At 35.6% G+C, this 17,733-nt stretch overlaps 1 protein-coding gene across 1 annotated transcript in view; it reads right to left on the bottom strand.

Annotated features, from left to right (window-relative positions):
• SLC2A12 (solute carrier family 2 member 12) overlaps positions 1-17,441 on the bottom strand; it is a 71,028-nt gene extending 53,587 nt beyond the window's left edge. Inside the window, exon 1 of the mRNA XM_074187626.1 lies at positions 17,183-17,441. Coding sequence (XP_074043727.1) covers positions 17,183-17,300 — 118 coding nt within the window. The 5' untranslated portion in view covers positions 17,301-17,441. The remainder of the gene's footprint in view (positions 1-17,182) is intronic.
• Positions 17,442-17,733: the final 292 nt, after the last annotated feature.

Raw genomic sequence — 17,733 nt, 5'->3', positions numbered from 1 at the left:
GAAAAAGAAAAAAAATTTCTGCCCTCAAGGATCTTAAGTTCAAATGAGAAAAACAACATATGTGTTCATCTGTATGAATGAGTATATATGTAATACATACATATATGATATACAAGTCAATGCACAAAGTGGATATAAGGTATTCTTGGGGGGGGGACAGGCATCAGCAGCTGCCAGATGAGATGCATGAAAGGCCTCCTGCAGAAGGTAGCAGTGAGCTGAGACGTGAAAAAATCTAGGGATTCTAAAAGGCTGAGTTGAGGAAGAATATTCCAGACATGGAGATATAAGTCAAAGTTGAATTCACATTAATTATCCTAAATAAACTTGCTAACTTCTTTGAGCATTTTGTCAATGCTCTTTGCCACCTCCTTGGCAAAACTCTGCTTCTCTAACTGTCCAATTAAAAGGGGATCCCTAACCTTTCTCTTTTCATCCTCTTGACCCTGACCAATCCAATAGAGGAGCCAGTTACAATAACAAGTATTATATTATAATAATGATAAATATATGCTTAACAATAACAAGTGTATATTATAATAACAACAATAATAACAACCTCTGATTGGGGTTAGGCACTGTACTAAGTACTAGAAGCTACAAAAAAAGGACAAGGTAAGTGTCTGCCCTCAAAGAACTCATAGTCTAATAGAGGAAGGCAACACGTAAACAATTCTATATAAACAAGAAATACATACGATAAATTAGAGATAATATAGAGAGTTCAAGAAAGGATTCTAGCTGAAGCCAGGATTTTAGTTTGAAGGAAGTCACAAAAGGCCGGGGGCAGAAACAAAAGAAATTCCCCTAAAGAGGACTAGGGAAGTTTGTGAGAAGATTATAACAAGGAAGAGACATACAAAGGAATCCTCAGACACGGAGCAAAAGGATATAGGGGACTGAATGTAAACAGTCCTTTGCAGCAGTTGTATTGGTTACCACAATAATAAAGTTGTCCATTCTTCATAGTCAGCCAGGTGAAATGAATATTATGGCATAAAACATGGAACATTCAATTTTCCACAATATTTTATGGATGCTTGCTTCCTTTCCCCCTGGCCCAAGTGCTTAGAGAACTATGCATCCTCTTGGACTTTTGATACAGACTTGTTGATTGATTTGAAAAACTTACTAAAAAAGTATATGCAAATTATATAAGAAGTAGAGGGAAGAGGAGAAAGAGCCTTGAGCTTGAAGCCAAAATCTAGTGTTTGGGACCCAGCACAGGTCACTAAATAACTAGGGAAGTCTCTGAGCTTAATTCTCTTTTCAGCAAAATGAGCAAACTGGACTGTGGTGCAATTAGCCCAAAAAAGACTCATGTCCTTTTCAGTTCTAGAATTCTAAAATTATCTTCTCCAAATGCAGAGAGAGAGAGAGAGAGAGAGAGAGAGAGAGAGAGAGAGAGAGAGATTGAGGGAGACAGAGAGAGACAGAGAGAGACAGAGAGAGAAAGACAGAGAAGGGGGAGGATTTTTGACCAAACCTTACCAGAATCTGAATACCTATAAATTAAAAAGCCCACATATCCATTGCTACATAAAATCAGAGATTCATTTAAATAGTATTCTAGGTTAGTATCACACAAAACTATAAATTTACTATTCATATATATATATATATATATATATATATATATACATAGTTTGCACATTTTAGAATTTGTCATAATTATTAAATGTCATGTTGCATGTAGCACTGTCACTAGCCAACTAACCCATTTGACACTCTTGTAAGAATTATAGTTTTTCAATGTCATTAAATAGATTCTTATTAGGCATCTATTGTACAAATGGAATTCTGTATAAATAGAACTATGCTTTAGTAAGTACCAACCCAGACACCACCTACTATGTCTCTTGGCCACAGGACCCTTCCACTTGCATTCTACTCCAAGATACTAGTCAAGTTAGGGGATTTCAGAGAGCATAGACAAGGTCTCACATTGTTAATCAATAAAAGAGGTTAATGACATGCTAACTTAGTGTACACACTCATTCACTCAAATAGAGCTTAAAATGTGTAAGTCCTTTACCTCTCTAAGGGCCCATTCTAATTTTATGTGCTCCATGTAGAAGCAACTGAAGCAAAGTGTGCAGAGAAAAAACAAAAACTTGGTTTAAGTGGACAATAGGCCACAGTTGAAGGTGTTAAACTTTCATAGACAAAGGTTGTTATAGCTTTACTAAATCAATGCAGATAGGCACAGGGATTGGCAGAATTCCATTGTTGCCAGGGGCTATAGTCATGAGCCTTTCCATATCTGCATATTTTTTTAAGTGAATAGGATGGTGAGCACCACCCAACAATTCCAGAACGGCAATTTTTATTTGGGGCTGTTCATATTCAAGTTTATTTCCAACTCTGACCCCTGCTCTTGATTGCAAGATTCTTGAGGGTAAGGACAGTCACATTTTATCTTTTTATTCCCAGCCCCTAAATTATTGATTTTATGAGCAAACTCTCTCAGTGCTGAGTAGCAAGCATTCTGAGACTTATAATCTGGGAGAATGACCTGGGGTCTAAAAAGGTTAAGTGACTTGTCCCAGGTCATATAGCCAATCTGCAGCACAAACTGTATTCACATTCTTATCTTACAGCTCTCCATTCACTCTAGCTATGCTACCTCTTAGCATGCATATAGATATGTGTTAAATTGAATTGAAATCATAACTCTTCCAATCACTGATCTCGGTAGACTGAAAATGGGGCATCATAGTCAACAATTATTTTTGGAACCTCCTCCAAGGCTGAGAGTGGTTAGTCAACTCTTCCTTCTCTTTCCCCTATTCCTTTCACTCCTTCCTCTTTTCCTTGTTTTACCAAGATAGAAAAAGAGAAACATTAAGAAAAACAATATTTTTCCTTCTAATATCTGAAAACTTTTCATTGATAAAAAGGGAATTGTTTTGTTTTGCTCAGTTGGAGTAGCAGAAATGGGGTCACAATATAAGGAAAAGAATTCCAATAATTAGATCTGTCTTAAAGTAGAATGAGCAATCTTGAAAAATGGTAGGTTCTACCTCATTGGAAGTCTTCAAACAAAAAGAAGAAGGATCCCCAAACGTAGATCTGTTTGAAAGAGGAATGAACAATCTTAGAAGTTAATAGATTCTACTTCATTAGATGTCTTCATGCAAGGAGTTCATGACTACTTGTCAGCTTTGTTATAGAGGAGATTCCTGTCCAGGTATAGTTTAGATTAGGTGAGTTTCAAATTGGGTTTCAGGAATTCTATATCCTAAGAGTCTTATTGATAAGGAAATTGAGCCTCAACATGGTTAAATGGTTAAGTGACTTATCCACAGTCACACAGGATATGACTGAGTATTAGTTTAGGAATACCAAGGATACTTTGACCACATTTAAAATATTTTATGCTATAATTTAATCCCTAATTCCTTTGCCTCTCTTCTCTCCAACCCCCTGATTCATTCTCTCCTCCCAAGAACATTTCATCTTGCAACAATCTATCATGTAATATTTCAATATATTTGTGACCTCAATGATATGAGTTCTTTTTTCCTTGGTGAAAACTATATAATTTTCCTTACATTTTTTGTGACCTTTGATGCTGTAAATGCTATGTAAAATAGAGGTCCTAACATGCTGGAAGTCTTTTTTTTCTAGATCATGGAATCATAGATTATCAGAGTCATCTAATCCATCCCATACCTGAACAAAAAATTTTTGCAACATCATATCTGACAAATGATTCAACCAATTTTCCTTTAAGGTCTCCAATGTGGCAAAACTTGTCACCTACTAAGATTTTTCATTCTCCTTTTGGGCAGCCCTAATTATTAGGAAAGTTACTCCACGACATCAAATCAAATTTGTCTCTTTGCAACCCCTACTCGTTGCTTCTAGTTCTTCTCTCTGGGTAATCTCTCACATAGAATGAATAAAAGATGAATATCCAGGTCATCTATGGCCTCAATATGACCCAAGTTCATTTTCAGAAGGTATCATTTACTCAACTTGCCTCAAACTTTCACTGGTGATATGTTGCAACTCACCAGACACAATGGAGAGACAACCTGTATTTCCCATTATTTCTCCTAAGTTATCTATATTCATCATCTCTGTGTCTTTTAAAAATCTGTATTTAAATCTGTATTCCCCTTAAAGAGGAATTATTTTATAAATACATGGAAAAAGATGCCAGTTAGTATGATTGTGTTGAGTTTTTTCTCTATTAAAACTTTCATTCTAAATAAAACCTTTTTTGCATTTATAATTTCAAGATAATTTTCTCTTGGAAATGGGTGATAGCATATAGCGAGTAACAGAATAGTTTATTGGGGTTGAAACCTTCCCTTTGTAAGGTGTCAAGGATATATGCAAATAGTATCAGCTAACTCTCTCTTGAACTTGCCCTGTTGGCGTCCTTTGCTCAGTGACCACTGAATGATATGGCCCTTGCCTTAAGTTATGCTATATTTTCTGTCAAAAAGAAATGTAGAAATAGCTCAGTATATTAAAATATAATGTTTTATCATCATTAGAAAATTAAAGGAAACAACATTTAGAAACAAGGGACATAAAATAATACAATTTTATGGCAAGTGACTGGTAATTTTTTTTGAATAGTGGTAAATTTTTTCCTATAATTTTATACCAGTGTTGTTTTCAAGTAACTAAAACTTAAATTCTAGATACTTTATAGTAAATTCTGCTTTTTTTAAACAATAAAATGGTGGCCACAGGCAAAAGTTTAAAGTTGAATTATAACCAAAATATAATTTTATTTTTTCTTTCATTAATGTTATTTGTAACTTTTGAAAACTCAGTATTTTCATGGCCTTAACTACAATTCAATTTAACAAATCTTTTAAGCACTATATCATTAAGTTTGAAATATAAACTAGGAAGGGAAGATTTTGATAGCTGTTTAGAAAATGAGCCAAATAAATTATCTCTGGGAACTAAATGAGTAGGCTGTTGAGACACACATTAAAAAGTCAATGACTTCTTCCTTCCCACCTTCTCTATTCTTTGTAAAAGAACTGCCCTCAGTTAATTGTCCAATACATTCATTTTCAGTCTTACTCTTGGAGAAAAGGGTAAAGGAAGAGAAATCTATTGTGTTACCTTCCTTACCTAGGCAGTCAGTGATCTAAATAACCTATTCCTCAATTGTTTACCGTCCTTTAGTTTTCCATTGATTTATTCTCTTTGGTAGAAAAAAGTAGCAACTTGATTTGTGTGGTTAATGATGGCATCAAAAAGAGTCAGGAATAGAGGGAGTTTCTTTTGGCTTTAAGGAGAAAAAGATAATTTATTCCCTTTGACAAGAGCTAAAGTGACAGAGAGTGTGTTTAAGATTTTTCATATTTTTTTAAGAAGTAGACATTATTCCTTATCAGAATTAAAGGGTTTATTTGGAAATGAGGTCCCTGGATCCTCATAGAAGATAGAGTACTGCTAAGGGAGATTATTGATGCCATAGATATATATGATTATTCCCATGAATTCATTATCCTAGGATTACACAAGCCCCATCACATCACTCTTTATACATAGATAAGTCAATACAAGGTAATTTGAACATAAAGAAAGCTTTAAAAACTGGGGTGATGAACAGGCTTCTCATATGGGTTGGCACTTGAGCTGAACCCTGAAAGAACTTCAAGAAATGGAGGTGGAGTGTCTGCCAAATATGTGAAATGTATTGACAGGAATGAATGACCCTAGAAATATATTTGTGGATCATCAGTGTTCTGTTTGTACAATTACCCATCCATAACTAATACTTTCACAAACTTGACATTTGATTACTCTTTTAGCATGATTGGAAGGGCTTACTTCTCTAGCTTTGAGATTCATCAAAAAAAGATACTATAAAGATACGGATTATTTTTCTCTTTCTTCCTCCCTCAAACTTTAAATATACAATGAGTGGATGTTTGTTTTTTATTATTATCAGGATGTGTGATTTTCTTATATGGGGAACTTCCAGATATGGAAACTCTCTAGTTATAGCAATTCTTCAATAACTATAATCTTAGAGTTTTGCCAGGACCACTAAAAAAAGTTATCATAGTCACCCAACTAATATAGTATCTCGATAGAATCTCCTTGATTCTAAGATTGGCTCTCAGTTGATCATGATATTCTATCTCTCATATGAATACATACAAAATAATTAATGCTATAAAGTTCAGATCAAGACAAGAAGCATTTATTTTTCAGAAAGAAAAAAAAGCACTGGATTTGAAGTCAGAATTCCAAATCTACTACTCTCTGGGTAGAGCCATTTCAACTTTCTAAGCCTCATCTTCTATAAAATAAAGATAAAATTATTTGCCCCATCTCCACTGATAGTGTTTTGAGGATCAAAAATATATAAAGCACATAAGTCATTTTGTTATCATAAAGCATGATATAAAATGATGATTACATGCTCTCACTTATCTCCTTTATTAAAGGAAACCAACCCAAAACAGATGACAATCTCCAAATATTTTGTTTTAGTTATTGCACGATTATTTCTGTAGCAAATTCATTGCTTTTATTATTTCACTTAGGTTACTATTTGTATTCATTTAGAGAATCTCAGAGTTGAAAGAGAATTTATAGGTCATCTAGTACAACCTGAATCTTAATAGGCACTCCCCTCCCACTACAGTGTTCCTTATAATTCATCTTATGCCTTTCTTCAGTGATCATTCAATCTTTTCCTGAAAAGTTCTAAAGGAGAAACTCCACTACCTCTGGAGAGCACAATTTACTTTTGGACATTTCTAAATAAAAAAAAATTACTCCACTTGAGCCTATATGTGCTTACCTGAAAAGCTGAATGTTATTTTATGAGAGGGGTACGGGATTGGGGGGGGGGGAATTGGACCTTTATTGGAATTGTGAAATTTAAATTAAATTTTAAAGCATTTTTAGTGAAAAGAGCAGAGTTGAATATGCACAAATCAATGGAAAACTAGACAGGAAATTTATTTCAGCAAATGGAAGAAGGTTACAATGATACAGTGGTAACAGCTAATAGGGAGAAAAGAACCAAGTGTCTTTCCATTGCTTTAATGCTTTCAAAAGTTATTGAAGGTGTTAACTAAGAGGAAAAAATGGTCTTTGGGGAGGTATTCTTGGGTTTTGAAGAGGAGATAAAATTTACTATTTCTCATAAATAGGAACGTGTGAGGTGGGAATACAAACTCTCTCTTCTTAAGGGAAGGTTTAAAGGGGTCAAGCACCTGATAAGCCTCACTCTTAACTAAGAAGGGTTGAACATATGCATACCCAAGTATAATCACACTACACACACATAAAATTTGCTGCAAAATTATATTACATTCATCAGGTAAACAGACATTAATAGGAAGGAGAAGTGGGTATGAGAGAGGATAATGCCAGAGAAGAAGTACTTGCAAACAAAACTTCCTGATATTGAAGAGGAATAAAAAAAAAAGAAGAAACTAGACTCTAAATGGGTGCCCAAAGATTGGGGAGTGACTAAAGAAACAATAATATATGCACATAATAGAACAGTAAGAAATGATGAAGGAGATTATTTGAAAGAATCTTGGCAAGTATGAATTAATGCAGAAAAAAGTAAGCTGAAGTCAGGAGAACAATTTATACAATAATATCAATACTGTAAAAAAAAAGCATCATCCAAGCAATGACAAATCCCAATTCCAAAACTGTTACCAATGAGTCATGTCTTTCTCCTGATAGAGAAGTAATAGACTCAAAGTAAGTAAAGAGATCTGGATATAACCACTGTGCACATTTGCTTTGCTTGACTATGCTTATTTGTTATGATGGTTTTCCTCCTCTTTATTTGGGGGGGGGGTGTGTGGAAAGGTTAACAATAGTAATGTCAAAAAAAAGAGAAACCTTAAAATATTTTTAAATGCATGGAATAAAACAGTGAAAACTCAGAAGAAAGTAAAGACAAGCAGGACAGTTTTTAAAATAATAGATTGCATGAGATGGAGATTGTCAATTTCATATACAATCCTCTTTTAGGGATTTTATATGTTTGAGTTTGGGAAGTGTTTATATTTAGAATTAAAAATGATTAATTAAAAAAAATAATTTCAATCTGACAACTGTTTATAAGGTGGACTGGAGAGAGGAGGGACCGCAGGCAGAGAGACCAATTCAAAGCTGCATTAGTTTAGGTGGGAGAGTCTGAACGAATGGTCATGCAAATGGAAAGGAAGAAAGACATGAAAGGCATAGAGGTAGACTTGGCAAGAGTTAGCAATTGATTAGATACAGGGAATGAGAGAGAGTGGAGACTCAAGGATGACTCTAATGTTGCAAATCTTACTTGAAGGATAATGAAGTTGTAACAGAAAAAGGAAAATTCAAAAGAAGGATGCTTTTGGGAAAGGGGGCATAAATGAGTTCTTGTTGAACGTATTGAAATTGAGATGTTTATGTGACATCAAATTGAAAATAAAATGGATGCTGTATAATTATAATAAACGAAAAAGATATGAGTGTACCTCCTTTCATTCTTTGTAAAAAGAAAGATTGCAAAAAAAAGATTCATATAACACAAAGAGATATGGAAAAAATGCATATATCAGACTTGATCATTGTATTGCTTAGCATTCCTAAACTTTCTATTCTTTTCTAAAATTCTTTGTTAGAAGAGTTGACTCTTTGAAAAGGGGGGTAGAGAAGGATATATTGGAAAATTAAAATAATAAAATAAAAATTATAACATAATATTTTAGGGGTTTTTTTTTTGCAAGGCAATGGGGTTAAGTGGTTTGCCCAAGGTCATACAGCTAGGTAATTATTAAGTGTCTGAGACCGGATTTGAACTCAGATACTCCTAACTCCAGGGCCAGTACTCTATCCACTGAGCCAACTGGCTGCCCTATAACATAATTTTAAAAATATTTTGCAAAAACTAAATGGTTAAGAAAGAAAAAAGGGAGGAGGAAGAGAAGAGCTAAAAAAATGGAGAAGAGGAGAGAAGAAGAGGAAGAGAGGCTATCTGTTTAGTAAGATACAAAACTCATGCTCTGGAGAGAGTTAGGGGTCAGATAAAAGATCACATTGATTTGCGTAAGATATGAATCTAACTTTCATAAAGATAGTATGGCATAGTTCTGATTTTGGAGTCAGGAAAATCTGAGTTCAAATTCTGTCTCTGATATTTGCAAGTTCCATAACTTATGTAAATTATTTAGTCCTTATAAGCCTAATGGCAGTTCCTAGGTCTTACCTACTAAATCTTAGATGAATAGCAGTCTGTGATCTACCCTGTTAGAAGGAATGTTTACAACAGGAATTTCATATGCTGAAAACATCACAGAATTTTCCTATGTTTGTGTTGAGTTAGTCCATCAGTCTAGCCTGGTGAGATAATTTAGGGTCAATGGGTTCTCAACTTCAAATCATCTGAAAATCTTATAGGCATGTAATTTATGTCTTCACCCATATCTCTGATTAAAAAAAAATTAATAGTATAGGGTCAATCAAGGGTTCTGGGGAAATCCATTAGCGATTTTCCTCAAAGTTGAAATCAATCAACAACTACTCTTTGGGTCTGGGTGTTCAATCAGTTCCAAATCCATCTAACTATATTATCATATTTCATCTTAGTTTATAAAACATTTACCTATTGGTTTTCTTCTCAGTCCTAGACAATTTTATGTCTTCTTCAGTAATGAAGGACAAAATCCAAACAAGGTACTGAGGATCAAAGAGTCATAGATTTAGAACTAGAAGAGACCTTAGAAACCATCTAGTTCATTCCTATCATTTTATAGTTGAGGAACTAAAGACCTAAGATGTTAAATGTCTTATCCAAGATCATCTAAGTCATAAGTGGTAGAATTGGAATTCAAACACAAATCAAATAATCCTTCCACTTGATGAGTGATAATCTTATCAACAAACACAATTTACACAACACATGAAAGACTTACAAGGCCATAGTATCTAAAACTGTACAGATACAGTATAGTACATGTAATCAGTACTATAGGCAATCAAAAAGGAGAGAAATCACTGTTGACTGGATTAACAAAAGCTCATAAGAAGATGTAACAATTTGAACCATGTCAATGCTAAAAGGAACTTTAGGAATCATAAATTCTAATCCTCCCTCCCCTCTCCCCACTTCATAAAGAGCTAGGAAGATGAAATAAGGTCAAACAGCAAGTAAGTAGCCCCTGAGGTAGTCCACCTTACTTCACAGGTTCATAATTTTATCAGTGTGGGATCACAACAGTTCCAGGCCCAAGGGGTGATTTTTAGAAATTGCGGTGGCTAAGAAGAAATAATAAAAGTCTTTCAGTGGTTAACCTTCTGATGAAGAGTCTCAAAATTAAACTTCTTCTAAACTTGTACTTAAACTTTCCAGCTTTAGTAGGAATGATGTTAAGAGCTTGTTCTATCCTAACCTAATCTCCCTATACCCAGATTCACCTTTAAGCAATGATATAGCATCAGAATTAAAATCTATAAAAGATTATCTGATTTACTGCTACCAGAGAAATATAAGACCAAAAAAGGTCATCCTTTTATAATATAAGACAGCAGTGTCTTCCCAGTTAATGCTTCAATGCCTTTCATAAAATAAACTTGTTTGTGCTATGAAACAATCTTTCTGTGATCCTACCTTGGGGTTTTCTGTAGTCTCCTAAATAAAATTAAAAACTTCACATTTATGTTGGAACTTTTATCACAAAGTAGACAGTATTTGTAACTCTATGCATCTCTTAAAAACAACAAAAAAAACCTTTCCTGTCTGAATCAGGAATTTCACTTAAGGGAGATTTTTTCAACTGTCATTATCTTTCTCATCTTCCATTTAGAGCTATAAACCTGAAAAGATTAAGGTCTAAAAATGTTGAAATACAGTTTGGAAGTCTACAAATAGGATGCCAAACTGACCTGAGTCAGGAGAATTCCTGAAGAAACATTAAATCTTTAGGTTGAGATCATTTCACATTTTAAAAAATTATATTTTACCTATCTAAAAAATATATTTCATACTAATATAAATCAAAAGGATGGTTATATTTCTCATTGTTTTTCTTAATATCACTTATAATTTAAAAATTTCTAATGTAAAAAAACCCTAAAATCAACTTTATGTAAATTATCATTCTGTCTTAAGAAAAACGGTCCAACTACTCAGTAGAGGACTAGAATAGTACTGAAATTCAGTCACAAAATGGTCTCTAAGTTCTAACACTTATTAAATACCTACTTTGTATCATATGATTATAAACTTAAAGGTCATCTAGTCCAACTCTGGCATTCCTCAGATCTTCTAGAAAAATGATAGCACATTTTTGAGCATGTATTGTGAAGATATCTTTCAATTGAGAAATTGAGGTCCTACATCAGCAAGCAATCTCACAAGATTTTAACTCATGAGTCTTCAACTTAGATTTAACATATTTTTCTGGAGAAGTGAGCAAGAAATATATTCTCTTTAACACATATTGGGGGTGGAAGGAGTATCAACAGGAAAGATAATTTATTCCTGATTCTAACCAGCAGCATTAAAATCCTGATTTAATTAAAAAGGCCCTCATGATTGCATTTCATTCAATAATCATCCACTTTAAGAAAGCCTTCTATTAAGAAACAGCTCAGATTCCATTCAACTTATGAAATTTTATAGAACAAGCCATTCCTCAGACTCTTTGAGGAAGGAGATGCCTTGAATTGCGGTTCAATCATCAGTCACCTAATGTACAGCAACTGTACATTGCACACATCAGAATATGGTCCAATAGAGACCATAGGATTTTATTGACCACATGTTAAACTAACTTTTATTAGAAAAATGCTACTGCTGAAGCTGTGATTCAAGTTGTATGGACACAGCTATTAATTTTAGTTGCTTAAATGTTTATAATGAATCACATAAGCCTTCTATAATTGAAAATTTGTTTGTAAAATGACTTGGTTTATCCTTCATATATGCATATCACATACACCATATCCTGATATGTAAGAGTTGATAATGTCTCCTTTTAAAAGCACAGAATTGTGATGAAGCCTTCCTGTATTGCAATCTCCAGATGCAAAACTCTACCTGAAACTTGTTGGTCTTACCTGACTACTTTCTTTTGGTCTGTGGGCTTGACTCCAGAAGTCAGAAATTATGAAGCCCTCCATACAAGTGTAACTTCACTCCCACTCCTGGCTTGAGCAATTTACAGAAGGACAAACCTGTAATGTTGAGTGTTTTATCCCATTCACCACTGGAAATTTAATACCTTGTCCTGCTTCTCAGCTCTCCCACTGAACTTTACATCTGTAGTCTTTCTTCTTTAGAAGTCTCAGACCCATCAGAAGGACCAAATTCTCCCTCTGTGAATGCAGAGTATCCAATAGGAAACTATCCCAGGCTTAAAGCAAAATGGAGTAACATGTATGAATAGAATATGAGTATATTTCTTATCTCTCTAGAAGAAGGAAGGAGAAGGAATAACCAAGGAGAGAAAAGGATCATATCATGTTTTTGGAGCTTAATGAGTCCTCAGATGTCATATAGTTTAATTTCCTAATTTTATACATGAGGAAACTAAGTCCTAAGGAAGTAAAATGACTTGTTTAGGCTCATAAGGTATTAAAAAGTAAGTGGGAGGGGAAGAGACTTCTTTATTCTAAGTCCAATTCCCTAACCACTATATAGTATGAATTCTGGCTTCTGTGATGAAAAGGAAGAAAAGAAAGGAAAGGAAGGAAGAAAAAGAAAAATAGAAAGCAAGGCAAAAGGAGTGTGGGAAAGGGAGAGGAGAAAGAGGGGGACCAGGGGAGAGGGGGAGCGAGCAACTGAAACAAGAGAGAAGGATAGCATATAATCCTAGAACTCGAGATAAAAGGAAGCTTGAAGGCCATCTATTCATTTGATGATGATGATGTTTATCCTTCATTCTCAAAGAAGATATGACATTAGGTGATGCTATGATGAGCATATGAATTGGATTTGAATGACTGGGTACTGTGCTAAGTCATCAACCTCACTTTCTTCTCCAGAGTCATCTGGGTCCAGTGACCAGATATGAATCAGGACAAATAGAGATGGCCTAGATACGACGCAATCAGGGTTAAGTGTCTTGCCCAAGGTCACACAGCAAGTGTCTGAGTCTATTCAATCTCTAGTCTTCCAGATTCCAGTGTCAGTGCTCTATCCATTTCCATCTAATTAATTTACACATGAATAAACTAAATAATTGGTCCCAGCATAGATAGTAAGCACCAGAGACAGAATCTGAATCAAGTTCTCTTATTCTACTCAGTATTTTTCCCAAGGTCATGCAAAAACCTCTTTTAAGTCAATGGTCCCTTGTGATGTGATATCACAATATACTTGGAAAAGGCTCAAGGAGAGAATAAAATAGAAAGGGCACAGGTTTGGGATTTTCTCCCTGGCTTTATCACTATAGGGATAACTTGGGCAAGTCACTTAACTTCCCAAGATCTTAAATTCTTCATCTGCAAACCCAAAGAGAAGGACTAGGTGTCTACTAAGGTTCCTTACAGACTTAAGTCTGTGATTCCATGACTACCTGCATTGTGTAACAGCTCTCTCCATATTTCTAATGTATATCTCCAGAGAAATGGAGAAACTTCCTCCATTAGGGATTTCATGATCATTAATGTTCTAGATTCCTTAGATGAAAGATGTCATAGGTGTTAAAGAGAAGTAGAAAGGAGTAGATAATTCAAGTGGAAACTCAAAATACCAGGTAAATATAATCTTAAATAAAATTAGGACTGGATAGAACCTTAGAAATCTTCCAATCCTTCCTTTTTATAGCTGAGGATAAAGAGAAATTAGGGTTAACTTGTCCAAAGTCATACAACTAGTTAGTTGGACTAAGTTGGACTAAGAATCCAGGCCTCCTGGCTCCTTTCATTAAGTAGATAAGATTCTTAAAGTCCAAAATGATTAAATGACTTGTCTGTTTTACAGAGCATCTTTCTATAATATAGAGAATACATGTGTGTAACCATATCATGCAACATATATATCATATTTTTTTAGATACTCAGACATGCCCTGGGTAATGTAGAAAAGTTCCTTATTAATAATTTAGTTCATCTTTTTAGCAATAGTCCAATCCATTTGCAGGCATAACAAGGTAGAATTCAGTTGTAAAGGTTTTTAAAGGAATATTTTTCCCTCCTTTTCTACATAATAGTGGTTTTATTTACACATTTCAATGTATGTTTAAATGAAGATAAAGAATAGGAGGGCCAAATATTGTTGACATTCTCAGTCATTGTAGTAAGTGTTTTTTTTTCCTTTCCTTCATTTACAAGGAAGGTTCAATCTAGATTGGAAGGGAGGATTTTTCTTTTCTTTTAGAAATGACCATAAATTTTAAAATTCTAAAAAAGTGAATATATTTTAAATAAAAATTGAATATCCATAAGACTTGAGTTAATAATCATTTTTTATACTCAAAGAATTCAATATGAATACATTTTGTAGTAGATAACATTTTGGTATAAGTAAAGAACACAGAAAATATAAATATGGTATCAGCTATATAAATGTCAGCTACTATTAATTATAAATTATATTTTGTCTTTTTCGGGGAGACTTATGAAGTTGTATTGTTTTAGAGCCTATCAAAAATATATCATTTTATCAAAACTACCAAAATTACATAACCAATTTTCATTTATTCACAGTTAATTTATTCACATTCCTGACAGATATTTTTCTTATGACATTATTAAATTCTCCCTTTTCTTAATTTATTATTATTTCTATTTGCTCTTATCATGAATTGGTACCCTTAGGAAAGATGTGAGCTAGAAAATAAGGGCATATACTTAAAAAAAGAAATGGCAACTTTTCTTTGGAGTGGAACTTGATGAGAGGTGACACTCTTTACTCCCAATTTAAAGTGAATATCAGGGGATAAGTGAAGAGAGGTACAGAATAGGAAATCTGGGGCACTGTCTCATTCATCAAATCCAGTCTTAATAACAATCTCATTACTTTAGTTGAGTTTTGAATTCACAAATAAGAGACACTCAAAATCAAATATAAGTGCAAAAAAGAATTACAAGGTCAACTCTACAATAGAAACCCTTTGTCCATCCACATAATCAGTGACATTAGATACCTGTATAGTTCATTTATCCTCTCTTGGTCTCAATTTCTCTAGTTGTCAAAATAATAATTACTTTACCTGATTCATAAGGCTTATTTAAAAAGTTATTAGTCTTAAATAAATTTTTTTAATTTAAAAATTGGGGACAGCTAGGTGGTATAGTGGATAGAGTACTGGCCCTGGAGTCAGGAGTACCTCAGTTCAAATTTGACCTTAGACACTTAATAATTGCCTAACTGTGTGACCTAGGGCAAGTCACTTAAACCCATTGTCTTAAATAAAATTTAAAAAAAATTTTAAAAAGTTATTTCTGCATCTTAAACATTATTCAATTAACAAGTTTTAGTGCCTGCCCTATGCAAGGGACTATCTCAGTCTTCATTTCTCAAAGAAAAACAATCCCTGCCCTCAAGGATCTTTAGTCTACTAAGTGATTATGATGATGATAATGATAATGATAATCAAGAGTTACTTTATCATTCAGTCAATCTTATCCCCTGAATTCCTTTTTCTTGTAGTGTCACTGCAATTTCTGCATAATTTAAAATCCTTAAGGCCCAAATCAAATGACCACCTCTGCTAATCCTGACAAAAGTGATCTCTCCCTCCTCTGAACAGTCATAAAATTTATGAATTTATCACACACTATTTCATATTATAGTTAATGGCATCTATATCTTATCTCCCTTGCTCTGTTGAGAACTTCTGTGGAGCAGAGCCCATGTCTCATAAATTTTCCAATCCCTCCCAGTACCTAATAGGATACCTCACACAGTAATCACTTGATAAATCTCTGCCTAATAACTTATTGCATTGAGGAAAACATCTTAAAGTGCTATCATCTAACTTATTTTTTCATATGTACTTTATGTAAATGTTCTGGAATTTTATAGAAAGAAATAAAATGTTGATGCCCTAATATCAGATTGAGTTATAATTAAATCTTAATGATCTATAGGTAGAAGACAGCATTCAGTAAACAAGCATTCAGTCAATGATGTTAAAAAAAAACCTTAGTTGGTTTTTTTAAACTCAGGAATATTGTAGAATTCCATTATAAGAACTCAATGTTATGTAGGTTTAGATACAGAACTCTTAAATTATGGCACTCTGAATCAAAGTATTCTATTCTGACCCACACAAACGTCCTCAGTCACAAAGCCCCCCCCCCCCCCCCCCCAAGCAGATTTGTCTTTAGGACTTAGAATATGATTTTTTTATTTTCAGCAGCAAGATTTATCTAATTATGTTAGACTTTGGCTAATATCAAAATTATTCTTCAGTCGTTGAGCACACACTGATTGGGTAGAGGGGAGCCAGAAACGTGTTGTGTGGCATGGAGTAAACTACAAACAAAGTAACTATAGAGCCGAAGAAAGTTACCGTTTCCCCGATACAACTGAAATGAATTAGCTCAAACTTTATGAGCAAAAGTAATGGAAAAAGTTCCTTCCAAGAAGACAGTTCAGACTTTTAAAGGAGGCTTAAAGTCATTACTAATAGGCGCAAGTGTGAGATTTGGAACAGGGGGTGTGGGGGAAGACTGTTACTGTAGAGGGTCCATTAAACTTCGTCTAGCCTCATCGCTCTCACTGTCAGCCAACCAGCCGCTTTTCTGGGGAGTGTGTGACTGATTGCGCCAGTGAGTAAGTGGGGATCCCTGAACAACACCATCATCTCTCCAGGGGATGGATGGATCGATGGGATGGTGGGGAAGGGATGGATGAATGGAAGGCTCGAAGGCTGCAAACAGGTCTTTCTAAGTTTTCTAGGAAACTTTTCCACCACGAGAAGGATGGATGCCTGCCACTGCCCGACTCTAAGGAACCAGAGCGATAACCCACTCAGGAGTTGATGTGCTCCTGGGCCAGGTCTCTAAGGGCCGGGGCGGCCCGGGACTTTGCTCGCAGCTCACCTTTTGTCTTTAAACAAGGTCAGCACCTCAGAGGAGGCTGAGCCCCAGTGGGCTGGGCGCTCGTGCCCCTCTCCCCGTGCCATCCTGGTGCTCCATCCTCGGGCAGCAGCGTTCCCCGGGCTGGCCACGCTAGGCTCCCGGGGCCCCTGGCCCGGCTTGGGGGACTGGAAGGGGGCTGGGGGCGTCTTTTTACCTCTCGGAGCGGGAAGCTGCTGCTGAGCGCCGCCCGGGCTGTGGCTGGCGTCCCCCTCGACTGCTCTCATCTTCTGGCTCAGCAGACCGGGCTCCTCGGCGTTTTGAACAGGTACCATTCTCCTGTCATCTCCCACTTACAATCTTTCCTCGGGGTATGCGGGACTAGAACCTGCCCTGCCGACAGAAAGGGGAGCAGTTATTTTCCCCATGGCAGCATGGCCTGGGAGACTGTGACAGCAGGAGAAAGGGGGTGGGGAGGGGAGGGGGGCGGAGAGAGAGAACAGCTCGGAGGGCCGGGGGCTGGGGAACTTCAGGCCAAGCCGGAGAGATTCGTGAACAACTTTTGTTTCTATTTCAGAAAGCTTTGCCCTTTCCAGTGACACAGGCTGTTGCTATTCTCAGCAGCCTATCACCGGCCAGGGGGTGGGCCATCCTTCGGAAGTGTGGCTCCGGCCCTGGAGCCAAGGCTTGGAGCTGGGGGTTCATGCACTTCTGCAGGGAGCCGCTCCGACACATTCCTTGGACCTTGGCTCGGAATACCTCTTGTAG

The sequence above is a fragment of the Macrotis lagotis genome, chromosome 5 (genome assembly GCF_037893015.1).
Source record: "Macrotis lagotis isolate mMagLag1 chromosome 5, bilby.v1.9.chrom.fasta, whole genome shotgun sequence".
Classification (NCBI taxonomy): domain Eukaryota; kingdom Metazoa; phylum Chordata; class Mammalia; order Peramelemorphia; family Peramelidae; genus Macrotis; species Macrotis lagotis.
The sequence above is the reverse complement of the archived record's forward strand: the minus strand, read 5'-3'. Positions and strand labels throughout refer to the sequence as shown.